This window comes from Chlamydotis macqueenii, chromosome 7 (genome assembly GCF_036417535.1).
Source record: "Chlamydotis macqueenii isolate bChlMac1 chromosome 7, bChlMac1.mat, whole genome shotgun sequence".
Lineage (NCBI taxonomy): Eukaryota > Metazoa > Chordata > Aves > Otidiformes > Otididae > Chlamydotis > Chlamydotis macqueenii.
In genome coordinates, this window is record NC_141562.1 from 22,033,348 (window position 1) to 22,059,202 (window position 25,855).

Sequence of the window (25,855 nt, forward strand, 5' to 3'; positions counted from 1 at the left end):
GGCTCGGCCCCTCCGCTTCCGCCACCCGCACAGCACGCGCTTGGGGCCGCCGCCATGAAGCCGGTAGGACGGGGCGGTGGGGTGCGGAGCTGGGCGGGAGCGGGGAGCGGGGACTAGGCCTCCCGCTGCCCCGAGTGCTCCCGCGGGGCGTGCCCGGCCGGTGTGGGGGGCGGTCCCCGGGCCTCCGACGCGGGCGCCTCGGGAGGAAGCTGCTTCCCCATGCGGGCTCCGCCTCCCCTTGGGCCGTGCGGGTCTGCCCGGTGCTGCTCCGGCCCTGGGGCTGCAGGAGACCGCAAAACGCCGAGCGTCTTGGGGCGGGTGGTGAAGTGCAGCAGCCCGCCCTTCAGCGGCGGGTCCCTGGCAAAGTACACCTCCGTCCCTCGCCTCCCGAGGCGCCCGGGAGGCGCGGAGAAAGAAATGAAATCAGCGTTGTTCGTTACAGCGGGGAGCGCGGCGTCGGAGCCGTAATGGGGAGCGGGGGGGCCCGCAGCGTGGCCCGCTCACAGCGCTCGGGCTGGGAGGTGGCGTCAGGAGAGGCAAAGCTGGGTCCGAGCCGGCTTCTCGGTGGGGGCCGTGCTGTCTGTGGCTGCTGCAGCTCACCGTGCTGGCTGTGGGCCGCGGCCACCAGCGGCCGTGTCGCCTCTGGCTCTTCAGCACTTTCCCAATAGTCTAAAAAGGGAAAGTCTCAAATCTAAAACGGGAAGATAAAGGTGAACTGGCAAAAATTCCAGATTTGAGGAGCCCAGCACTGGTCCAGCCACTTGTCCCCTTACTAAGGGCGATGCCCCTGCCAGGACTCTACTACAATGGCCCGTTTTGCCTCTGTAGGCCTTGCCTTCCCATGCCCCTCAGTAGGCAAACTGTGCCCCGTCTGTGTCTGTCCCGGACACTCCTGGGAGTGCTTTGCGGATTTGGCACAGGGTGCCTGTATTGATCGTAGAGTCATAGAACAGTTTGGGTTAGAAGGGACCTTTAAAGGTCATCCAGCCAACTCCCCTGCAATGGTCTGTGCCTCTGGGCTTTCCCTGAGCCCTCTTTGTCGTGACCACTGTGGCTCCCTGAGCTTTGGCACCTGTAACATGCACACAGCTTATGGATGGTGCTGTTCTGAGCTGTGCAGTGAGCGGCCTTGTCTCTTCTGTACAGATACCGGTCATGGAGAGTTTGGGGCAGGAGGGAGCCAAAGCTCAGCGTGGGGCAGTGCAGTGCAGGAGGACATTTGCCTCAGGCTGTGGCCTTGTACCAGACCCTCCTAACCTTATGTGTGCTGGGGAAGAACGACATCTTGAAGAGAGGAGACAGAGTGCTTGGGAGCACGCAGGGCGAAGAACTGTGCCCTAACAATCTGTTTACCATACTTTGAGTGTTCATGTGTCTAAAAGTGATGGACATAGAGTTTACTAAAAAAAAAAGCAAAGGATGTTTCTATAAAACATTTTTCACAGGTCTCTCTTCTCAAAAATTTAACACAGTTGAGTAAATGTGGAGCTAACTTACGATAAATTTGGAAGAAACGCGTTCTTCAGCCCTGATAGAAATATCAACTTAATGACATCTGAAACAGTGAAACAGATTTCTCAATGGCTATGAACATGTCAGTTACTTGTAGTTTTCTGTTTGTTTCCTAGAGAAAAAACACAAAACGAGTTCCAAGCTTTCGGAAGTTACTGAGAACTAGTAAAATAAAACTTGACAACAAATTAAAGAATAAACAGTACAAGCAGCAGAGTGCTGCTAAGAAGTATCGAAAAGAACAAAAGAAGCTAAGGGAGGCTGTCAGAGATGCTATCTCTAGAAAACCTTTTCCATTGGAAGAATGCAAGAAAAAACAAGTTGGTAAGTTTGCTCAGAGTTATTTTTGTAAGTGAAAAAGTATGGGGGTTACTAAATATCCTGCTGCTTCATGTTGTGAAATTATGTATCAAGAAAACGTTCATTTTCTGTGTACAAATAATTGCTGTTCTTGTTTAAAGGAAAGAAAGAGTGACTTATGAAGAACATAAAATGTAGCCATTCTGGCAACAAGATCTGACAGTTGCAGATAACAGAAATGTGTTGTCATCATTATTGGATGTCACAATAAAGGGGCAGTTTTCTGGAATAACACAAAACACATGCATGAAGGTTGATGAGTTCAAGGTTGAAGTAAGGTGTAGAATGGTCTCTCAAGTGTAGGCAGGGTTAGGTTTTAAAGTTTGAGTACATGTACAGGATCTTAATTGGTACGCATCGTCTTCTAAAATAGCTGAAAAACGGGAAGAAGAAGAGGAAGAAGATGCTCTTCCACTGGACATGATGGATGAAGATGACTTAAAATTAATGGAGGATTTGGCTCAGAAAGCGTCCTTTTTAACCAGAGATCTTTCTTCTAAGTGAGTGTTATTGTGATGTCTATCTTTCGTACTAATTCAGCTTCGCGTGGTTAATATGTAATGTAATACATATATCAGGAGGTCACTTTCAGTCTAGTGTTTCTTTGCAGTTCCAGTTTAGGGTTTCCTTAGTCTGTCAGTACATTTAGTATTAATGTATTGATGTGTATCAGTACATTCACCTGCTCTGCCTGACCTTCAGGATACTGTTTCTGCACAGTGTTCCTTCCCGTAAGGTCCCTGGCTATGAGATGAGTAGTATTCTTCAAACTGAAAGAAGTGTTTTAATCTGTATACAGTCTTTTTTCCTATATAGGGTATTAGGATGTTCCCTGGACTTTGGGTCACTATACTTTCATATTGCGTTGCAAATTGCTGTTAAAAAAAAAAAAAAGGTTCTAGTAGCCATGTCTGTAAACACATGCAACACCATTCATACAAAAAAAATCACTACCAGTTTTCTGGAGGAAGGTGTTAGGTAGAGTTTGCAATGAAATACATAGAAGGATAGTTGCTCTTTTACTGGTTTTACTGTTAGTAGCATTTAGCTCCTTTCGTAGTGTTCCCTTAAACTGGAGAGTTTGTCTTTTTAATCTGCTTACTCTGATCAACTGTAATCATTCTCAAGAACTTGTCAAAATATTACATCACTTATAAATTACATGTTTATATTAGCACAGACTAAATACTTACATTCTTACACACTTATTTGCAGGTTAGGAACATATCCTGCGAAAGGGTGGTATGTGGTATTTCGCTGAGCCAGTATGGTATCAGTGAAATACCACAGTGGTGCACCACACTGTGTTATATCCGTTATCCTTGGAGAGCAGGGTGTGACACAGGCTTTCCCACTGAGCAGAGCAGAAACATGACAGTAATAGCGGTAAGGGTTAACAGGGAGTAGGGATAAATAAAAAATGTGCATGGACCTGGTGAAGCATTCCTGGGACGTCAAGGCAGGGTAAGGGAGAGCGAGGCTGCAGGACAATTTAAGGAAAACATTGGACTGTTTGTCCAGTGAGAGGGTCCTAGTCCTGCTTGCTTGCTAGTGGAGTCCTTCATGGCAGGACTTCTCAGGGTTAAGTTTTTAGTGAGTCTCAGCTGTGCCAGGGCACCTGGACAGTGAGGGAGCACAGTGGGGAGGGAGGCAGGTAAAACAGCACTCTGGCCTAGGTGGGAGACAGGCTGTGCTGAGATCTTAATAGTTTGTATTTTGCATTCTTAATAGTTTATATTTTGCATTTTTGTATTTTATTTACTCTTTTTCAAAATTTTTAATATTTTGAAGCTGGAATTATGTTTTTGAAGAATGTTTGCCTTTACAAGCTTCATTTGATTTGTTCACTGCTGCCTTATTTTGAAGGGTCCCTCAGTCCCTTAATGCTGCATGACTGGGAGCAATGACATCTCAAAACCCATCAGCTACTGTTAGATTTCCAGATGTCTGGTATGACCCAGAATTTCCCTTGTTTTACAGCAGCTGTGTTTTATTTTCTTTATTTTTCTGCTCAACAGATCAATCACAGATGGGTAGAATTCCTGTGCACATTGAGTAGGGTTTGGGTACACAGGAAAGGTTTGATCTGCCCAGGGGCAGCAAGGCTGAGGCTGATGCACTGTCTTTACAATGCATATGTAGGCCAACTGTGTCGTGTGAGCAGAGAATCTGGGTAGACTCTGGGATAGAAAACTTCTCATACAAGTGATTTTTACTTTCTGAAGCCTAGCAGTCTTTGAGCCCGGAGCTTTCAGAGTCCTTCAGATGTCCTTACATCTGCCCCTTACAAAAACAAAAGCAATGTTCCTGTTCTAAGACAGACCGCATGACTTCAACAACATGATTCTTTATGCCTAGCTTTTAGTTTTTTAATAAGATTAACACATAACGCACTTCATAGTGTGCCTGTACTATAAGCAGTTTGTCGTAGTTCAGCCCCGACAGGGACCAGACTACGCAGTCTCTCTCTCACTCCCCCCACTCTCCGAGAGAATAGGAGGAGATTTGGCAAAAAAAAGAAAACCAGAAGAAAAAAAACCAAACATGTGGGTTGAGATTGGGCAAAAAGTAAATTTAACAGTAATGACAGAAGAAAACAAAACAGTGATGGAACACAAATACAGTACAATAGCTCACAACAGATCTCCACACCCAGTCTCTTCCAAGTAGCAGGGGGCCTCCCTTCAGCACCCTCCTCACTTATATACTGAGCATGATGTCAGATGGGATGGAACAGCCCTTTGGCCAATTTGGATAAATTAACCCTAGCTGTTAGCTAATTAGTTAACTATCCCAGCCATAGGGGCTACCAGCTTCAGTTCTCCACCCAGCTCAGGTAAATATTAACTCTATCCTGGCCAGAACCAGGACACAGTTACACAATTCCAGTACCTCAAGGGGGCCTACAAGAAAGATGGGAAGAGGCTGTTCAGGAGGGCCTGCTGTGACAGAACTAGCGGTAATGGTTTTAAAATAGATGGAGGTAGATTGATATTAGGAAAAGATTTTTTTACACTGAGGGTTTTAGAGCACTGGAACAGGTTGCCCAGAGAGGTGGTGGATGCCCCATCCCTGGAAACATTCAAGGCCAGGTTGGATGAGGCTCTGAGCAACCTGATCTAGTTGGGGATGTCCCTGCTCCTTGCAGGGGGGTTGGACTAGATGACCTTTGAAGGTCCCTTCCAACCCTAACCATTCTATGATTCTATGATTTAAGTTAAGTTTTTTTGTAAGTTCAAAATCAATGCAATGCATGTTGCATGCATGTGTGTGTTTACACTCATATGCCAACATTTCAAAATTTACAAAGTTGTCTGACCTGCCACATTTACTAAATCTCATTTTGTCTTTGCTCATTTCACATTTAGTTTACTATAAAAAGGAGATGGGATATACAGCATTGTCCTGAACTCAAGAGATCCTCTACAGATCCACATTAACATTGTTTGATTGAGTGGTGACTGGTGCTGTCAATGGTGGACACACTCAAACATTGCACTGAATAAGATCAGCCATTATTTATTTTTCCAAGTGCATACACTTAATCCAGCTAGTATGCTCTCATACATGGTCACATCTAATTAGATGGTGAATTAATTTAGTTCGCCTGGTATTTTTCAGTGAACCTGTTCATGTCAAAAAACGAAAACATGAAAGTGTGATTGAAAAATACGAGAAGGTGCCAAGACGTATGCAGACTGAGCCAGAAAAAGAACTCATCCATCTGCTCCCTATCAAAGACAAAGGTGGCATTATTCCCCAAAGTATGGAAAAGCCAGGTAAAACACAGATTCTGGAATCAGTATAGTAGCTAAGATGTATATAATTAATTATTTTAAAATTCCACAGTGTTTATTATATATTTGACACTAGACACTCTTATTTTTGCAGTTCTTAATCTTGCACAGGATGAAGAAGAGGATACAGAAGAAATGGAGGAAGCAGATGGTAATAAAACATCATGTTTGCTTTTTGTTATTTTGTGGGTTGTTTTTTTTTTTTTCAAATCACTGACATATCTGAAGAGTGCTTTGCTGTTCCCTGAGGAAGTTTGTAATTTAGGTGCATTTTGTTTAGAGTGGTTTTGAGTACATTCATTACCATGTTGCCCCCAAAGCATAACAGTGACTCAGGGCTTGCTTTCTTACCTGCTAGGAAGGATCCCAGGACCTGAGGAACAGCTGGCTTCAGAATCTCTTTTTCTTTAAAAGTACTTTGATTTTCAACTGGAACTGATGTTTGCATGAAGTTCCCTCTATCAGTTGTGTCAGCTGTGCTAGTGAGAAGGGACATCTTGGTCTTGGTTAAAGAATATATGCTGTGATTCTAGTTTGATTACTCTCAGATCATTTTGAAATGCAGTTAAGGACACAGACTACTGTAGGCTTTTGAGTGTCTGTCTTTGTCTTTGAAATGTTTTACTTAAAACATCAAAATACCAGGAAATTCAGATTTTGATTTGCAGTTTGCTATCCAGTTAAGAGTCATATTCAGGTCACGGTTGCAGTTGTAACTGTGCCACTTCTGGGTCATTATTTTCTAAATATAAACTGAAGTTGAGGAAGGACATATTTGTAGCAAAATAATACTCAGAAAATGCAAATAAAACAACTGTATTTTTGAAAGAAAAAGTGAATGATCAATCATTTCCTGCAAATTGCAGAGCACTGCAGTTTCTTGGCACAGTTGGGGTCATATATTGAGTTTCTATGTTCCCACTGTACTTAGGGAATACCATTTGCAGATTCATAACGTTTGGTCCATTTCTTTCTGCAAGCATTAAGATTCTGGGGTGGAACAAAAATTCATTTCTGGGTTAATATAAGCTCTTGCAAGGTCATTCTTAAAGCTTCTTTTACTGTGGAACTGCATGTGTTAGTCTTGTGTGGTATTATTGCGGTACCCATCTGAAATGCAGTATCTAGAACTGTTGTTTGCAATATGGTTATTTGTTAAGCAGCTTCCCTGGTGACCCTCCTTTCTGACTCTCACACCTTGTGCTAGACTTTAATGAAGAACCTCTGCCTGTTCTCACTCCTGAGGAAATGGCTGCTCAAAGGAGACAAAAGCTGCAGGAAAGGAAGATGCACATAGCTGCCTTAGCATCTGCCATTCTCTCTGAGCCAGACAACAACGTAGGTAGCATTTACTTAACATGCATGTATGTGTGCGTGTGTTGTGCAGTGAGTCTATAACTAAAGATATGAAGTGCAAAAGCAGAAGGATACATGAGTAGAAGGAAAAAGGTCAGTGTTGTGTCACTTCTTAGGGGGTGGCGAACAGAGGAACTGCTGTCATAAGTTGGTACAAGGGATTTGAATCAGTTGAAGATCCAGGTGACTATGTTTGCTCTGTTCAGTTTTAATTTGTCCCTCTGAATACTTCTGGGTATTTCTGTGGTATTTCCTGTCCAAACTACCTAATTCCTTAAGCATCACCCTTATTTAAGCCCTGATTTCAGGGTTGTATCTGAGTCCTCAGTGTTTCAGGATATGCTAGTAGTTTGCTATAATTCTGTGCAAGTTTGTAATAGCAGAGTAGTTTGCATATTCTCAAGGTAAAAGTTTTGTTGGGATATCTAGCATTTCTTATCTCTTTATGCAGTACTAAGAAGAGTCTGAGTAACTGCTGAGTTAATTTTTTTTCTCTTTCTAGTATTTAAAAATGAGGCATGTTTCTTGTGGCAAACTTTTGCTGAAGTGCATATTGTGCTTGTACATTGATTTGTGGGTGATCTTCAGGTGACTCTGTCTGCCTCTTTTCTTAATCAGATTAAAAAGTTGAAGGAGCTGCGTGCCATGCTGATGGAACAGGATCCTAATGTGGCTGTGATTGTTCGGAAGCTGGTCATGGTTTCTTTGATGGAGATATTCAAAGATATTGCACCTTCTTACAAAATTCGTCCTCTGACTGAAGCAGAAAAGGCTACCAAGGTGAAATACCAAATTTCTTTATAGATTATTGTGAGTAGTTCAGATTTTTCTAAGCTATGCCAAATACTAATACTGATTTCTTTAATATGAATTTATAGTTTTGAGCAAAGGGTGAAGAACACAAAATACTTGTGGAAATTCTGGAACTATGACACTTTCAGGGGCAGAGGTCTTTGTTTTGAACCTATATGTAATGTAATTCCTTCAATAAGTAAATGACATGCTGGTGGTAAAGGAGGGAAAAAATAGTATGTGAAAGTAGCATACCAAACCTGTGTGACTTTCATCGTAAGCCTCGGAATAAGATGATGTTTTGAGTCACACTGAAGGGAATTAGAAAGAAAGCAAATTATGCAACATTGTCACCTCGCTGGCACAGATTTCTGTGTCATGTGTTCAATAATTTGCTGAACAAATGCAGAATTACTCATTTCTGCAGCTTGTTTTTAACCAATTCTTTAGAAAAGTTTCTTGAATATATGTAGAGCAGTTTAGAGTCGTGGCTTTAAAATAACATCTAATTACAAATTTCACTTCAGTACCTATAAATGAAGTCGGCCTTGTTGGAGAAGGCCCTCTGAGCACAAGAACATGCAAAGAAATATGTAGAAATACTTTATTTTTAATACATTTCTAGGAATGCCTGTCTAGAAGAAAACCTACTTGGGTATCTGATAATTTGTTTTAAAACTTCGTGTTTTTTTCACCACTGGCTAATTTCAGGATTCTCCTGGTTCTGGCTAGGATAGAGTTAATATTCACCTGAGCTGGGAGGAGAACCAGAGCTGGTGGCCCCTATGACTGGGGCACCGAGCTGGGATAGGTTACTAATTAGCTAACAGTAAGTTTACCCAAATTAGCCAAAGGGCTGTTCCATCCCATCTGACATCATGCTCACTATGTAAGTGAGGTGAGCCTCCTGCTAGGTGGGAAGGAGCTGGGTGTGGAGATTTGTTGTAAGCCATTGTACTGTATTTGTACTGTACAAATGGATGGAAATGTACTGTACTGTACATTTCCATCATTGTTTTGTTTTCTTCTGTTATTACTCTTAAATTTATTTTTTGTTTCATCTCAACCCAGGTGTTTTTTAGCCTTTTGTTTACCAGTTCTCCCTTCTGTCCCACTGGAGGGTGGGGGCAGTGAGAGAGAGAGAGAGAGAGAGAGAGAGAGAGAGAGAGACTGTGTAGTCTGGTCCCGATCAGGGCTAAACTGCAACAAGGATTTAGCTCTCCAAATAAAATTTCATGTGTATTATGTTTACAGGTTAAAAAAGAAACTCAGAAACTGAGAGAATTTGAAGAAGGCCTTGTGAGCCAGTATAAATTTTACTTGGAAAATCTGGAACAAACAATTAAAGGTACAATCAACACTTCCTGTTTTTTGTAGTAGATGCAAAATTGTTTGCAGCATCACAGTTAACCGCTGAATGCTACCTGCTGTCTTTCATGCAAGTACTGTTTCATATAAGTGTGTAGGAGAATGCCTGCAATAACTAAAAATGTAAATATTTAGAAGCTGCCCTACATACTGAACAGTAATCTATAAAATTATATTTTGTGCAGATTGGAAACAAAGGAAGCTGAAGAAAAGCAATGTCATCTCATTAAAAGCTTATAAAGGTCTAGCAGAGATTGCAGTGAAATGTCTGTGTGAGCTGCTTGTGGCTCTACCTCACTTTAACTTCCACAACAACATTATTGTTCTCATTGTTCCCCTCATGAATGATGCATCAAAAATGGTAAGTGATTTTATGAAAGAGTTCTTGTTTTGCATGAAAAGTAATCTATTTCTGAGCTTTATTCCACAATATTCAGATCTTGTGGCCATATCTTTTCACTGTGTTACAGGCTATGTCCACTTTCTAATCAGTAAATACCATTGATATCATCAGTTAGCTGTTGTCGTAGACTTGGCTTTACAGAAGAATTTGAATTCACTTTTCAGATTTCTGAACTGTGCTTTGAGGCCGTTAAGAAGCTCTTTAAACAAGACAAATTGGGCTATGCTTCGCTTGGTGTCGTTAAGGTCATTTCTGGCCTTGTGAGGGGTAGAAATTACGATGTCAGACCCGAGGTAAGAGTCTTTCTGTTGTACTGCACACTTTTCTTCTGTCAATAGTCTTTAAAAAATCTGAAAGTTAAAGTTAGTGCAGCTTCTGGCTACAGACAAGCAGAATTTCCTCACTCTGTTAGAATACAGGCAGCTTAGGAGTTGTCTGAGCCAGAGGGTTAGAGAGATATGAGGCAGAGGAAGGAGACTGGGAGGAGGTCTTCAGCTCTTGACAGAGACATGGGTTAAATTAGGCAGGGAAACTTGACGTGAGCGAGGCAAATGGAGGAACGGATAGAAATGGACAGTGCTGGGGAAGGAACTGAGAGCAGAGATGAGAGATACAGATATGAAGGAACAGGAGGAAAGCAAACAGAATAACCTTTGACCAGCAAAGTCCAATAGCCTAAATGGAATTTAGGATTTCTTACCCTCTCTGTTCCTCTGCTGTGGATCACCTTTCATTGTATTTATTTTATTTTACAATAGGTGTTAAAAGTATTTCTTCACTTAAGAATTAAGGAAGTAGAATTACAAAAAGATTCTGAAGACATTGCACCAAAGAAAAAGTTCATGACTTACAAAGAGAAAAGAAAAAATCTTTCAAGAATGCAAAGAAAGGTATGACGTGTGCTTTCTCATGCTCTCCTTCAGTGACTTTATGTAGCACTTTGTTCTGGCAATGATTGCACTTCTCCTATTGCCATTGTTAACTCTTAGCATCAGTGATTAGTGTTTGCATTGTACTTGAATATTTATGAGGTTCTACTGGGAATTTAATTATCTTCCTTTTTTTTTTCTTTTCTCTTTCTGGTGTTGATAATGCCTTTGGTTGTTTCTGATAGGAAGGAATGTTTCCAAGTTGGTTACCCTGTAGCATCACAGAGTGACTTAAGCAACTCACGAGGCATAGAGGATTAGTTCTCTGGGTTTCTTTGGAACCTGGATAACCAGGCTGGTTGGAAACATTTAACCTGTTGTCTTAAAATCAACTGTATGTTTTCAGTGGAAGAAAGCAGAAGAGAAACTGGAACGAGAACTCTTGGAAGCAGAAGCATCAGAAAGTAAAGAAAAAAAACTGAAGCTAGTAAGTAATTTAGAGATTATTTTCCCACTTTTGCAAAGTAGCAGCTCCTAACCCTTTTGTAACCAAGTGTCTCCCCTTCATCCCTACCTGTCAGCATTCCACACCCCTAGACAGTGTTGGCAATTACAAACATTTTGCCTTTGACTAGTCTAGGTTACTAGAACCTGGTCTAAGTTCTAGTAAACAAAGCCCTCTCAGTTTACCCAGGAAAGCCAACTTAGCCATTCCTGTTTCCTTCTGTTTTCTGCACAAAAAGGTGTTTGAATCCATTGACATATGTCTCCAGGTGCCCTGTTCCTGTTATTTGTCATGGCCATTACCAGCCTCCTAAGAGTAGCCTTTAGGCAAAGGAGGAGTGTGGCTCGAATGAACTTAGAGGAAGAGAGACTGTTCAGCTAAGAGAGGGTGAGGGAACAGGGTAGTGGGCAGGAGAACAGGACTTGAGCTTTTCAACATAAGAAGAGCAGAAGATGGCAGTGCTGGGGTGGCTTTGGAAGGCCTGAGTGCAGGCTTGGACAGAGAGGAGCATTTTCAATTGAGTTTAAGTGAAGTAGAAATATCTGTTTTCCATGCTTAAGTATTTTATTTTGTTTTCTTTCCTTCAGCACACAGAGACCTTGAACATTGTGTTTGTAACTTACTTTAGAATCTTGAAGAAAGCTCAGAAGTCTCCACTCCTGCCAGCTGTGCTAGAAGGTCTTGCAAAGTAAGAACTGAGTCTGTCATCTTTTATATGTGTTGAAAAGACATAAAGCACTGAAGGGATTTTTTTTTACTTTGAAAGGGATTTATAAGCAGTGAGAAAATACTGTCCCTGACAAATTTGTTGGAATACTTTTATTTCTTTTTCTGAAGTTTTCACCTACTTCTAAAAACATTTCAGTGTGATGTGAAATTTCCCATGATAGAACTGATGTGATGCAAACCCAGCAGGGTGAGATGTGATTCCGTTATTTTGTCTGATTACTTCCTGAACAACATGAGCATGTCTCTAGTGCTAGAGGGAAGCAGTGATTAGCAGCTGGGGGCTGAATCATTCATCTATGTGAAGATAATAGATGTTCAGGATTTGATTTAGTTCTGCTTTTAAGGCGCACATTTTTGCAATTCATAGTACTTCGAACTGAGCTTGCAGATAATGTCTATAGCTTAAAAATAAACATCTCTTTGATTCAAGGTTTGCTCATCTCATAAATGTGGAATTTTTTGATGACCTCTTGATTGTCCTTCATTCTCTTATTGCATCTGGGGTAAGTTGAGCGTACTTTTATTATGGTTTTTCTTAAAATTACGTTCTTTTGGGTTCTGAAGCAGTTTTGTATTCTTAGGGTTTAAGCTATCGTGAGAGTCTTCATTGCATTCTCAGTGCTTTTCATATACTCTCTGGTCAAGGTAAGAGATCTTTAAAAACAAACTTTTTTGGTTAATATTTTCTGATAAATTAATGGAGTAAATGTATTTATTTGGGATTATGTTAATAGGTGATGTTCTTAACATTGATCCGATGAAATTCTACACACATCTTTACAAGACACTGTTCAGCCTACATGCAGGTAACTCCAGATTCTTATTTTCAGTGTTTACCTAGACAGTGTTTTTTCTTGTTTGGTATCATAGCCTTAATATTGTGTTAATAAACTACAGTTGTTTCAAGATATCTGTGTTCTGAAAAGTTAACTGTCCAGTTTAATATACTTTTTTCTCAATTACACATTGCACTACTGCAATACAAATACTAAAGTAGTATTGCAGTACCTGGTAACAGATTCTAATCATGTCATTTCATGAGGGAATGTCAAGTATGTGATCTTAGATAAGTGTTTATCCTCTCCTCAGTTGAAGTTTTTTACTTCCTTATTATCGTTTCTTTCAGTGGCAATTTGAAAATTCTCTATTTTTTTTCCCAATTATTGCTCTAATAGAGAAAAATTTCTAAATTTTCTAATATAATTTTAAAGTAATTTCAATACAAATTCTGTTTTCTAAAATCTTCCAGTTTATATTTGATTTTTATAATTCAGACATTCTAATTTTCTAATCTAGTTTTTCTAATAATTCAGAAAATATGAATAGTTTATGAAAAAAAGTACGTATAAAGTTTGAAATTAACGTCGTTTTAATTAACTTCATAAATTTGTGTCCTCTAAGGAGGAGAGATTGAGAATAAGCATTCTACAATTCTGGATGGGTAAAGGACAAAATCTTTGCACCCTTTAACAATTTATAAAAGATGATCTAATGGATGCACTCAGGGATAAAACACTAACTGCTTCTAATATTTAGACACTTTTGATGGAACAAGTATTTTCTTAAGTAGCACAGAAACAATGATACATTTTTTTTCTGTTCAAAGCTGGACTATTTTTACCAAAAACGGATGGATGTTTATGTCTGTATCGCATTAGTGCTGTGTTTGAACCTCTTAGCTTTCATGCTGTTTCTCAGGTTCCAGTGTACAGTCAATAGCAGAGTATTTAGCTGTATGTTCCTCGAAATGGTTGCTTACTCTTTGTATGAAATTCTGCTTTTGAGGTGGTACCAATGATGATATAGGGATTGTGCTCCAGTGCCTGGATGTCATGTTTGCCAAGCGGAGAAAGCAAGTTTCCCAGCAACGAGCTCTTGCTTTCCTAAAGCGACTTTCTACGCTTGCTCTTCATGTACTTCCAAACTCCAGTGTTGGGATCTTGGCAACAAACAGGATATTAATGCAAGTAAGTTTACTTATTAGAATTTTCAGCTCACTGGTTAAAGCTTATTGATTTTTTTTGAAAAAAAAATGGAATTTTAAAAAATATTCTGAAGCATCTTAAGGAAAAATGCTGAAAACAGAGTATCCTTAAATGCTGCTGAGACTGAATAACACAGAATGAATCCTGAACTTAACTTAACCATGTTGTAATTGGACATGTAACATAAGCAACTCAGGTTTTTTGTTTGTTTGTTTGTTTGTTTTTTGTGTTGTAGACATTCCCAAAGATGGACCTCTTACTAGACAACGAATCTCAAGGGAGTGGAGTTTATCTCCCGGAACTAGATGAACCAGAGCATTGCAATGCTCAGAACACAGCTCTGTGGGAGCTGCATTTACTGCAGGTTAGTGAGTAGCTGAGCGATTTGAGAAGTAAAAGTCAGCAGTAAATAGCTGCTAAATGTTTGTATGTTTTACACAAATAAAGAACAGAAGTCTTTAAGGCTTATCAATCAAATCTGTTCCATGTGAGCTTATTCCGTACAAAGAGGAACAGCAGCACAGTGGTATAGGGAAGGAATGAGCTCAAAAGGGGATGTTACACGTCCTATATGTTAGTACCACACTGGATCTTACTGCAAGTTGCCTAGTAAGACTCCTTTGGAGGCTTTTTCAATCTGTTAAATTCCCTTGCAGTCCAGCCCTTCTCCAGGGAGCAAGTGACACCTTGATCTGTCATTCCTGCCAGAGTTTAGAGTTTGGGGCTTAGGAAGGGCTTCCTCTGCTCTTTCTCCTGCCTTCTGGGAGCAGGAGTTAATTTAACTGTGGAGAGTTATGCTCACAGCATGACATACTAGTGAATAAATGTATGACTGGGTGTTCTCATTCACTTAACCTCATAAACTGACAAATTTTGGGGTGCTGTGTGAGAGATTTCAGTGATGGTCCATGTAGGGCCACTGTGGGAAATTACAAGCTGCACACAGCTGTAAGAACGCAGCCTTGGAGAGGGGAGCCAGGAGGGTTGTTATTGAGCAGGATGTTGCTGCTGTCCGGGAACCGCTGTTAGCCAGCAGGGCACGTACTTGGCAGGCCTTGTTGCATGCGCTGGCCACGCATGCATCAACACCTGGTCAGTACTGTGCCACTGAATCTGCTGAGGGGATAAACAGAGGCGGCTCGGAGTGGAGGAGAGAGAAAGGACCCAGAGCACACTCTATGAACAACAGGGGACGCCCTGAAGGTGCTGCGTCTGCCTCCCTTCTCTGCTCTGACCCTTCTGATCATCATCCTCCTGCTCAGCAGTGTCAGGTTGGTAAGACTTTCATAAAGGGAAAACAACATGCTAGTAGCTGCTTATGCTAGGAACTGTAACTACTTATGCTAGTAACTGCTTATGCAAGGCTATAATAGAGCAATAAATACTGTTGTGCTTTTAAATATCATATGTTGGGTGAACTTTGTGCATAGGAATCCTACAAACCGGTTACAGGTGCTCAGTTTATCTAAACCAAAAGTAGAATCTTCCATCTTATTGAAATGAAAATAAATGCAAGAATGCCTAGATAAATACATTATCCCTTATCCCTCAGTTAACTGCCTTCTTTCTTCCTTCCTTTCAGAGACACTATCATCCAACAGTGCAGAAATTTGCAGCTCACCTTATTGCTGGAGCTCCAACTGAAGGCTCGGGAGCTCTTTCACTTGATTTGAGCCAAAGGTGAGTTACCAAAGAGTTCTGTTTTTACAAAGAGTGCCCTGAAAAGTAGCTGTTGCTCATACTGTATTAAAGGAATCACTAAAAATAAGTATCCATAAAATTAAAAGATTCTTTTCTTCAAACTCACTTTCTTTGTTCTTTTTGCCAGTACAGAATGTTGACTACTGTTTTTTTTTTCTGGTTTGGTTTTTTTTTTTCCCCCCTTTCCCTTTTGAGGCTTGTTGCCAGGTTTTGACAAGGATAAAAATCTCAAAGTCCAGTGTGCTTTCTTCCACAGGAGCAGAATATCTGCATCAGCAGCCCTGATCTGAATATGGATCAGGATCATTGAACCATGACTGTCCAGTGTAAACTGGAAGCCAAGTTGCAGTGTAAGGTCCATAGTATGTTAAAACATAAGAACAGCCATCCTGGTTCAGACTAAAGATCTAGTTCAGCATCCTGTCTTCGGCAGTGGCCGGAAGCAGGTGCCTCAGGAAGAGTAAGAACAGGGTGAACATGTAAGACACACGCTTCGAGCAGTGTCCTAGCCTCCAGCTGGTTTCAGCTTCCTGGATTTCCTGAACCCAGTACCATTCTCTGTTTAGTACCTGTTCATGGAATTATTTTTAAAACTGTTTTGTGTCCCTTGAACCAAAGCACACTTTGCAAATACAGCATTGTTTGCTAAGGGTTCCATGAGTCCACAGCTCATTATGTTTAGACTTGCCTTCTTTTGTTTTGAACCTCATGCCAGTATGCATCATTTAACAGCCCCTGGTTCTTGCCCTGGGAGGTGAAATAAACAGTCTGCTCTAATATGCCCTCTCCGTGCCTCACATGGCTTGTGAGACCTCTGTCTGCCAGACACATCCCTCCATCTACCATCTCTTCTGACTGAAGGGATCTGGCCCAGACAGGAGCTGTTCCATACTTCTGATAATCTTTGTCGCCTGTTCCTGAACTCTTACCAATTCAAGTATTTCAAGATGAGGAAACTGGAGACTCGGATGCAGTATTTGAGCTGTGGGCAATCGGTGGATTTATACACTGATGTAACTGTTTTCTATTTTGTTCTGTTTCTTTCCAACTCCAAGCAGCATTAAGGTCACAATCCCATGCAAGTATCTGTCATAACAACAGTATTTTTTCCTGAAGTGATAGTGGTCAGCTCAGAGCCTATTGGTTTTATGTGATGCTGAGATTGTTTTTCTGTTTTTTCTCCACTAAATTTCATTTACCATTTTTTTACTGACCATACAGTCTGTCCGCAGTTCTTCACAGGCAGCTCATTCTTACTACTGCAGATAACTTTTGTGTTCTCTGGCTCATCCTTGAGTGTGTTGAAAAGCACAGATCCTGGCACAGACCTTGTGGAAATCCATTATTTCTTCCTTTCATTGCAAAAACTGATCATAGACTGATCATAGTCCTCAGTTTCCTGTCTTTTAACCATTTCTTTTCCCATGTGATGGTCTTCCCTGTTCTCCCATGGCTGCTTAGTTTTCATAAAACCCTTTGGTAAGGAACTGTTGGAAATTCAGCCAGATCCATGTCTCTCTTTTTTTTTTTTTTTTTTTACATTTTCAAATATGTACAGAGCAAGCAGTGACTGCTTGGAGAACTGGCAAGCTAATAGTTGTTTTCGTGTCTCACATTTCTTCTTTTGTCCCCAGCTGAATATTTAGACACATTTTTACTTGCTTTGTCCCCCAACTGTTGGCTTCTCCTTTTTTCCAGGTGATGCTCATTACTCTGAGGAGTTCTCCTAAAGCATGATGGAGGGAGTGACTGGCATGTGTGTGGGAGAAGTTGCTCTTGGTTTGGTGATATATTATTTAGAAAGTTATCTAATGCCATTTTTCTTTCTCTGATTTTGCTGTAGGCCTGCTACAGAACTTTTTGAGGCATACAGTATGAGAGGAATGACCTTTAATCCTCCTGTTGCATCAGTAACACCCAGAAGAAAGGTACCATCTCATCTCTCTGTGTCCTTTTTTAACCACGATATACCAATGTAAGCTGTATCTGCTGGCTCACTATGCAGTGCCCAGGCATTAGTGTGCTTAGTTTGGCTTTCTGGTTTCTGTACTTCTCGTGTTAAGTATTTTTTTTTTTAAACTGGTGTAAGATAGCACTGACTGTAAAGACAGAAGAAAAGCTGTATGAATAGTTCCACCTCCTGTAGCATTGGTTAATGTAGCAAGATGAATGTGGTAGCCGTTATTTTACTTATCTTCTGCCCTTTGCAGTGGTTCAGTGCAGATTTCTTGTCCCTTTTCCATAATGATGAACTAACAACTGTTCAAAAAGCAGTAATAAAAAGTCAGCTTGCTTTCCCCAGTGTGGATAGTTGGCAGGACTGCTGCATTTCCAGAGCCTTGGCTTCAGTATGTAGGACAGTCATCCCCATTAGTGTCAGTTTATAGCTTTGAAGTGTCAAATTCAAAGGAACAAAGAGCTTCTATATTAAGAGGAGAAATGGGTGGACACTTTTTAGGTCCTTGGCACTAGATCTGTTCAGGTACCAACCTCCACTAAATGTCCAGTGGGTGGTATGTCTTTTAAAAAGTGATGATGCATTTTCTTTCTAATGCAGACATTATAACCTATTAGCCTTGTTAGTGCCTCCAATTTCTAATTCAGTAATGTCAGTTAAAGCCTTGGAAGCACTTTTTTTTTTTCCATTTTAGAGAAGCAACTTCTGAAAATGTATTTGTACTTACTTATTTTGTCATTTTATAATGACTTATTGACATGTCTGTCCTGCTAGGGTGTTAGCAGCTGTGACAGAACAGGGCTGGGAACAGCAGATAGGAGAGAGATTGTGTAGTGCTTGATTAAGGACGTGCATAAACTCTTTAAGGTAGCGGAAACAAGGGAAGATGAAGGTAACAGAGAGAACAAACTGTCCACAGGTGGTTATAATCAGCATAACTGGGAAAATTATCTTGGGGTCTTGCCTACTCTCTGGCTGTTTGGCTCATTTTAACAAATTTTGGCAGTATCTAAGTTCTACCCTCTGTCCAGCATGTTTTTCTCTGTGTGCCATGCTGTCATTGTCAGCACTTCATCCCTGTTGACAGAAGCTCTGAAGTGGAGTTTTCTTTTCTCTGTGCACCACTAAAGAGACAATCTATCTCATTTGTCCCTGAGTGCACAAAGTACTCGACTTTGTGAGTGTTAAGACTGTAACAGGGAGATACGAATCACGTGCATAACCTTCCTCATCTGCACACTGGGAAAGAGTGGAGGGGCTGCAGTCAGAAGGCATCTCTTGAGGCATTCCTTTCTGACTCAGCCTCGACTGTGAGCGTTACAGCTTTCTCTAGCTTTTTGACCAGAGATGCTTGCGTTATTTTTTAGAAGGTATGTTATGTTGAACAGGCAGCAGTGCGTAAGCTGGAAGCTGTGGCTCTGTGTAGTAGGTACTCTTCTAAAGCCCAGTTTACAACAACAAAAAAAAATCCTCACCAAAACCATGAGCTGATGAAGCACTGCCTGTGTTGTTGCTAGCCAGGCGAAACTCACTGGCAGGCCAGATACACGAGCTGCCAGTTCCATAGGTCTGGTCTGGATGACTGGGGGCATGAGAGAGAAGCAGGACTGCTAAATTAAGCTATGCATGGAAAACACATACTAGCCTTGTTTAGTAATGTATCTAATATTTTTGTCTTTTTTTTTTTTTTTTCCAGGACACATTCTCACAACTGGATTCATTTGTAGATGAAGAGCTAAACAAACAGCTTCAGCAACACATCAGTGAGGCTGTTGTTCACAAACCCTTGGATTTTGCTAAACACGTCAAGGAATCATCCTTGTTGTAAACTTCTCTATCAATCATGTTCAGTTGGCTTCTTATGGAGAAAGAGTGGCTGAAAGAAATTTCCATTCATCATTATAGGAATTTAAGTAGGCTTTTGTTTGAATATAGAAACACCAAAAAAAAAAAACTAACAGCAGTTTTTTACAGTGTTACAAGGCCTCTCTACTTAACCAAGGCTGTGTCCTCAGGACTTGAGGACCACAATGAACAGTCACATCAGTAATTTAAAATTATACAAACCCAGGAAATGTTAAAATTGTTGCAACCATGCATTATAGTTTTTTTGTTTATATATTTTCTTATTTTTATAACAATATAGACTATGTGTTTGAGAAATCGCAGGGTTGTGTTGATACATTAATAAATATTTTGGAAATTTTAACATAATATTGTCTTTGATGTTTAACATACCTAGAGATTTGGAATATGTATTGCATTTTTTTTTTTCTTTTCTTCTAATGTATCTTAACAACTTACCTTGTCTTGAAATGATTTTGCATTTGGGGTTTTTTTTTTCTTTTCCCTTCAATGAATCTTGGTATTGCCAAACTGAGTTACTGAATTCCGGTTCTGAACTATCATTGTGATTGAGTGCTCTACTACAATGTCTTCAATGAACCATCACTGTCAAGAATACTAGGCAAATTCAAGGTAAGAATTTAAATGGGTTTTTGGTTTTTTTTTTTTTTTTCCTCTTCCTTCTTCAAAAACTAGTTATTGCCTGGTTGTTTTAGAATCCATTTTCAGCTGCATGTTGGCTTTGCAAACAGTAAGTAAAATAAGTAACTTACTTACTTAACTTAGTGAATCTTGGCTTTCTGTAAATGCCATTCTACAGGAGAGTGTGGTGGGCTGTCCATGCTGGCAGCTAACACATCTTGTAGTGTTTAGTCTATGATGTGATAATGATAAGTGTTGTGAGTTTTGCAAAGTTTTTGTTCAAGTTGCTTAACCTCCTTAAAATAATCAGAAGTTTTTTTTTCTCTAGGGTATTTTGTCCTTTATTCTGATTTATGGTTCTTAGTCTTCTAAGTAATTTATTTTAATACGTTTTTAGTATTAATTAGACTAGTTCACCAAATTTATAGTTAACCATGAATCGGAAACATTTTTGGAACAGACATCTATTAAAGGATTAGAAAATAGATATTTTACTATGTGGATTACAAAACTGCCTACATAATACTGACAGTAATACATGTTTCTGTCTGTTTAGGTTGCTGCTCCCATAGCTTTTGAGTATGTATTTTTAGTTGTTAAGTAGTTGCAAAGAATGGATTTAAATTCTGAAAAATTCCAAGGGGTTCATATGCCAGTACTCTGTCAGTTCAGGAAGGGAAAAGCAAAGAGTCAACATCTTAAACCACTTATTTATTTATTTATTTTACAACATATACAAATACAAGTTTATTCTTCAAGTCAGCAGAGAGAAAATAGTCCAGGTGGAAAAGTCACTTTAAAAATTGTTCATTTTACATAGTTTCCAAACAATATAAAGACTGGCACATAGTGATGTTGCATTGTCAGAATACTTTGACATGCTTTAAGAGGTGGAGGAAGACAACTGTACAACTAAGTAATTCTGAAATATCCTATACATGTATTGGAGCAAAATCTATTTACTGCTATTTATTTTTGTGTTTAATTGCTAACTCTGCCAAATGTCATCACTATTGAAGTTACAAAATATTTATCACAAACAGGAAAAAAATCCACCACCATTGTTACACTTAGTGGGCTACCCTAAAAGTAAACTGAGTTTTATATAGTGGAATATTAACAGCCAGTGATTAAAAACCAAATGTTAGCTGAAGCATCTGGAGAGCTAAAGCAGAATAAACTGTTCACTTTCAGAAGCTGCAGCCTCAACCTTTCACTGAAATGTAAAGCTACCAGCAAGTTCCTCTTTTTTTCAAAGACGAACTATGAATGTGAGAGAATGTGTTCTTAAAATATTTAGATATTTCCATGCTTAAGTCTTTAATTCTTGAAAGCACGTGATTTCTAGAAGCAGCCGGTGCTCTAAAGATGGCTACTGAGATACCTCATTTAGGTAATATTTGTAGCAATAAAAATAATCTGACTAGATTTTAAAAATTAAAACTGACATAGTATTTTTTTATTCTAACTGTTAAATGGGGGATCAGTAAGCCAGAAACAGGAAACCCTTCAGGAGATACAAAAAGTCCCTCCTGGCGTGTCCCAGTTCCTGCAACGTGAGTAGTATGCACCATGGCCCTACTGCCCAACTTCTGTCACATTACTGCAAGCAGCACATCCTACACAAGACAAATATAAGAAAATGGTAGAAAAGTAACAGTGGTTTTAAAATAGTATAAAATAAAATACTTCTGTATTTTTACCAACAGGCAACAGAACGTGAGATTTCCACCTGTAAAGTGTTCAGTGTGAGGCCTGCTACCACTCAGAGACTGCATGTTTCTGGAAGGTGTTGATTATTTACATTCCTTTCTTTCAAACTGTATCCTGGAAGCAGTTTCCTGTAAATAGTTTGCAGTGTAAAAATGAATCTGTGTTCCTAGCTCATGTCCATGCCCAGCCAAAAGCACAGAAAGGGACAAGGTTATGTTGTCAGTCTTGGCAGAGGAATGTGTGGACAGGTATTCCTGCAGAAATTAAATCTGTGGCAAAGCAGAAAAAAACTTTCCTATTAGAATAACAAACAACTAACTAACTAACTTACTTAGCACATGAAATCCTTTTAACTAACTGGACTTTCACAAAAGTTAACAAAAAGCCCAGATTAATGCTTTAAGTAAGTGGTGTTGTATTGTCATTATTAAGAAAGATACGTGGAGCTAACACAAATGGAAGGATACGTCATCCGAAAACGTGTCACCAACAAGTTTACTGTGGTGTTTACCAATACCTAAATGTGAAATTAAGTGATATATCTACATTTATGAAAATACTGAACCAATAATTAGCTTTACACAGTGCCAAATGTCTCCATGCCTATAAAGTTGGGGGCTACAGGCAGTAATACAGGAGTGCAGAGGCTGAGCTAGGAGTTGTTTGGGATGTTTTTGGTTTGGTTTTGGTTTGTTTGTTTGGGGGGGGGTGTGGTGTGGTGGTGTTATGTTGTTTTTTGTGGGGTTTGTTTTTGTTTTTTTTTTTTTTTAAATTGGATCATGCGCTCTGAATTGCAAAAGGGTGTTTTGCTACATCAACACTGAAGATAAGCAGTGGGAAGTGCATGGTCTCTGGGTGGGTATGCCATGGGGAAATTTGACTCTTGGTGTCTGTGGTTATTTTCCCTCAAAGCTGGAAATGACCTGAAGAGGGCACTTTCTTGCTTTGGTAATGGCTACTTTATAGGAATTTTCTGTAGCGTATAGTGAGAGTCCATAGCTTCTGGTGACAGAATGCAGGTTCTGTCTGCTTGTTTATATGCCAGTTAATGACTTTGCTGTCTTTTATTTCAATTTCTAATTATTGGGAGGGGGTGTTGGTTGTCACAGGACTAGTGCCTGTAGCTTCTTTTCCTTTCATCCTTGCACTATCACAAGTAAACCTCACTTATTACACTGCTCTTTTGTCCTCTGCCTGATTTATCTTCTTTCTTAGGAGCAGCAGCTTTTTGTGCTTGAGTGCTAAAGTTGATGTGGAATAACTGAGTGCATAAATCACTCCCTGTATTAATGGATTTCAGTCACACCAGGTAACTGAAATGGTTTGTTTAGGCATTGCTCTAGGGTGATAAAACCTGTGCAGAGCAACTTATTCACCACAGATACACTTCTTGCAGGAACTCCAATGGATGACTGATTTGTGCCCCATTTGTTTTAACTAACTAAGAACATTAATAACTCCCACTGTGAAAAAAAAAAAAAAAAGAGAGAACCACAACTAAAATATCAACAGATGAATTCAGCAAACATAAACCTTTACAACAGTGTTTCTATGTAAACAAAAATATCAAGAGTGTAGGAGTCCTTCCTCCTCTCTGGGTTTAACAGAGAAGTAAAAAAGACATTTCCTGACAGTATGGAAAAATTGTAATTTGAATTCAAAATTTTGAAATGTTAATTACATTGATTAATGCATTGTTTTGAGTTTGGTCAGTCTGGGGTATTAAATGTCTTGTGCTGAACAACCAGAAGAGTTCAAACATTTTTTTCTGCGTTTTGTAAAAAGTACTGTATGATAAATATATTATACAATGGCATTATTTTGAAACATGATAATAAATATTCTTTCTTTAAACACAAGCTGGAAACTAGAATTGTTAAGAAGAAAATGTTGTTTCTTGTCAAAGTATCACTACCACTTAGGTGTATTTAGCTATTGTACATTATTTATGGTTTATCTACTTCAACGCATTTTGCGTATGGTCACCAAAGTTAAACAGATATGTAAAGGAAGTTATAGTATATTTAAATCTCTTTACAATCATGTAACACAGTGTTTAACAGAAATCTTCACATAAAAGTGCATTATTTCAATATAATACACATAGAAGAACACTCTGGTTCTCTGCCTTCTGTTTTCCTAGAGGCAGCAAGCTAAAATTATCTTTTGTTTAAAAAGTGGAGGGCAACAACACATTTGTTTACAACATACAGTCCAAGAAAACTTCCTCATCCGTCTATCGAGAATCTGCAGATATGAAGATACAGGAAGAAGAGAATCTTCTGATAGCTGACAGACATCTTTCCCATCTATGACATCCCACTTACGATTCCCAGATTCTGGATGTTAATCCAGCAGCACTGCCTGCAGCAGCACAGGGCAAGCAATTGTGGACCAGTTCAGACTGTAGCAGGTTTCTTCAAAGGCACTGCAGAAGGATTCAGTGACATGAATTCCAGTTTTGATAAAGATGAGCAACCAAATGCAGAAGAAGAGGGAATATGACTGGGATCTTCCCATGATTTACCTTGCCTTTCTTCAATTCACACTGTTTTGATGATTTAGGGTTTTTATAGTAGCCTAGAAATAAAGGATCAAATTTGTTCCCTCATATTTGAAATATTTTGCAAATAAAAATATTATTTGAATTCTGTTAATTTAATGATTCAGCAGTAGTATGACAGTGCATGTCAAATAATGCTTTAATAATTAGATGTACGTGAAAAGAAAAAAAATGTAATCTTAAATTGGCCATACGTGAGAAGGGGTTACCAACACTGAAAAATATTTCTTCTTCCTTTACAATGAGCTGTAACTTCTGAGCTGGTATCTCAGTGCTGTAGTAGCACCATGCAAATACCTGGTTACTACCTGTAACCTGACCACCGACATGCACTAGGTTCATACAAACGGGACAGTCTTACGTTGTGTATTTCATTTGATGTTTTAAGTCAAGCAAGATGGAAGAAATTGAAGAGATACAGAAAGGAGAGTAAAAATGTAAGAAACTGACTCTATAAACTTGTTTTAGATAAAAAGGAGATCAACAGTCCTAATTATTTTGTTGTATGCTTTTAATAGAAAATAACAAAAGCTCTGCTAGATACTTTTATTTACTTTGGCCCAGAGCAAAAGCATAACAGGACATCGTTAATTGAGCAGCATTATTCACTTAGAATGCATACTTATAAAACCAACCAGGATGCAACATTTTGGTTTCGTGTTTTAAATGGGCAGAGAAAGTGAGTGAAGCTCCAGCCTTCACACCATTCTGATTCACTGCAGCAAAATGCCATAATAAATAACCAGAGACCTTAGTGATCTTACTGTGTTAGTCCCTTGTACCTCAGTATGGTTTAACCAGCTACAGCTGTTAAAAACCCACTCTGTAAATCATGTATTGAATGATTGCTCAGAGTTAGAATCTCCTACCTGAACAAACTGTGCTGTACGGAGTGGTGGCGATTACTCCATAACGTCACTAAAAGTCAAGCTGCACGCTGACCGCTCATCCTTGCTCTGCGGACTGTCGGGCAGGACCTGCAGAGGTGGTGATATGAATCCCCGATACTGCTTACTTGACTTGGTTAACTTCTTGAGCTCACTGGTAAAGGAAATGCCTTTTTTTTTGTCATCTCGTGCTGCCTGTAAAAAAAAAAAAAAAAAAAAAAAAATTGGATCACAGAAGTGGTTTAACAGGCTGTTTGTTAGCTGTGAAATATGGAACTAACATGAAACCACCTCCCTTTTGAAATTCAGTGTGGCTGTGCTTTCATAGCCAAGCACATTCTTCTGATTGTTCAGGACAAATTAATGGAAAATTATGCATTGTCAAAGGTATGTTTAGCAAATTTGGTATAAACTTGCAAAAAATCTGTGCTTATGATACAGTTACTTTAAAGCAATAACTGCTGTGGATTGGTGGCATCTGGTAGAAAGGAGAGCACAGTGCCTCCTCCGAGCAGGCAAGTACTTCATTCCTGCCATTTCCCAAAGCCTGAGATAAAGCAACAGAAAAACTTTTTCACTGTGCAGGAATAAAGGGGACTTTATTCCAGTAGTTTTTAAGTTCTGCTCGTTTGAATACTATGACAGGGAGCATGGCATGCACAGCCAGAAGATTCTGAAAAGCAGAAAGCTAGCAGCAAAAGATAACGGTTGTCACAGGATTTGCAGGCTGTGAGGGAATCGTGTTGCTGGGTGTAACTGATGCAGTTTTTGCGAAGAAAATAAGGGAGGTACGGAGAAAGAGGAATCGGCTTTTTGCTGTAGCCTCTTCTCCCCACCCAGCCTCACACCAGTCGTGTCTCCCTCCAGTTGA

The 25,855-nt window shown here is 39.7% G+C and overlaps 2 protein-coding genes across 2 annotated transcripts in view; one reads left to right on the plus strand and one right to left on the minus strand.

The window, feature by feature from the left end:
- Nucleotides 1–14: 14 nt before the first annotated feature.
- NOC3L (NOC3 like DNA replication regulator) lies at nt 15–19,714 on the plus strand. The gene is made up of 21 exons (XM_086751713.1): nt 15–63; nt 1,629–1,836; nt 2,246–2,372; nt 5,494–5,651; nt 5,764–5,820; nt 6,877–7,007; nt 7,644–7,805; nt 9,072–9,165; nt 9,371–9,546; nt 9,753–9,881; nt 10,347–10,478; nt 10,864–10,944; nt 11,550–11,650; nt 12,122–12,194; nt 12,273–12,336; nt 12,426–12,497; nt 13,477–13,658; nt 13,912–14,040; nt 15,259–15,356; nt 17,221–17,305; nt 19,031–19,714. The coding sequence occupies exons 1-21, from the start codon at nt 55–57 to the stop codon at nt 19,160–19,162; spliced, it is 2,400 nt and encodes a 799-aa protein (XP_086607839.1). The 5' UTR covers nt 15–54; the 3' UTR covers nt 19,163–19,714.
- Nucleotides 19,715–24,869: 5,155 nt separating this feature from the next.
- The window catches only part of PLCE1 (phospholipase C epsilon 1), a 128,860-nt gene continuing 127,874 nt past the window's right edge, over nt 24,870–25,855 (minus strand). The window contains exon 31 of the mRNA XM_086751711.1: nt 24,870–25,179. Within this exon, the coding sequence (XP_086607837.1) occupies nt 25,000–25,179 (180 nt within the window). The 3' untranslated portion in view covers nt 24,870–24,999. The remainder of the gene's footprint in view (nt 25,180–25,855) is intronic.

Bases quoted from the DNA above. Each gene is read 5' to 3' on its own strand.
- NOC3L (XM_086751713.1), top strand. The intron at 5,652-5,763 runs GTAAAACACAGA...TTATTTTTGCAG, and splicing joins CCAAAGTATGGAAAAGCCAG to TTCTTAATCTTGCACAGGAT. The intron at 10,479-10,863 runs GTATGACGTGTG...GTATGTTTTCAG, and splicing joins TTTCAAGAATGCAAAGAAAG to TGGAAGAAAGCAGAAGAGAA.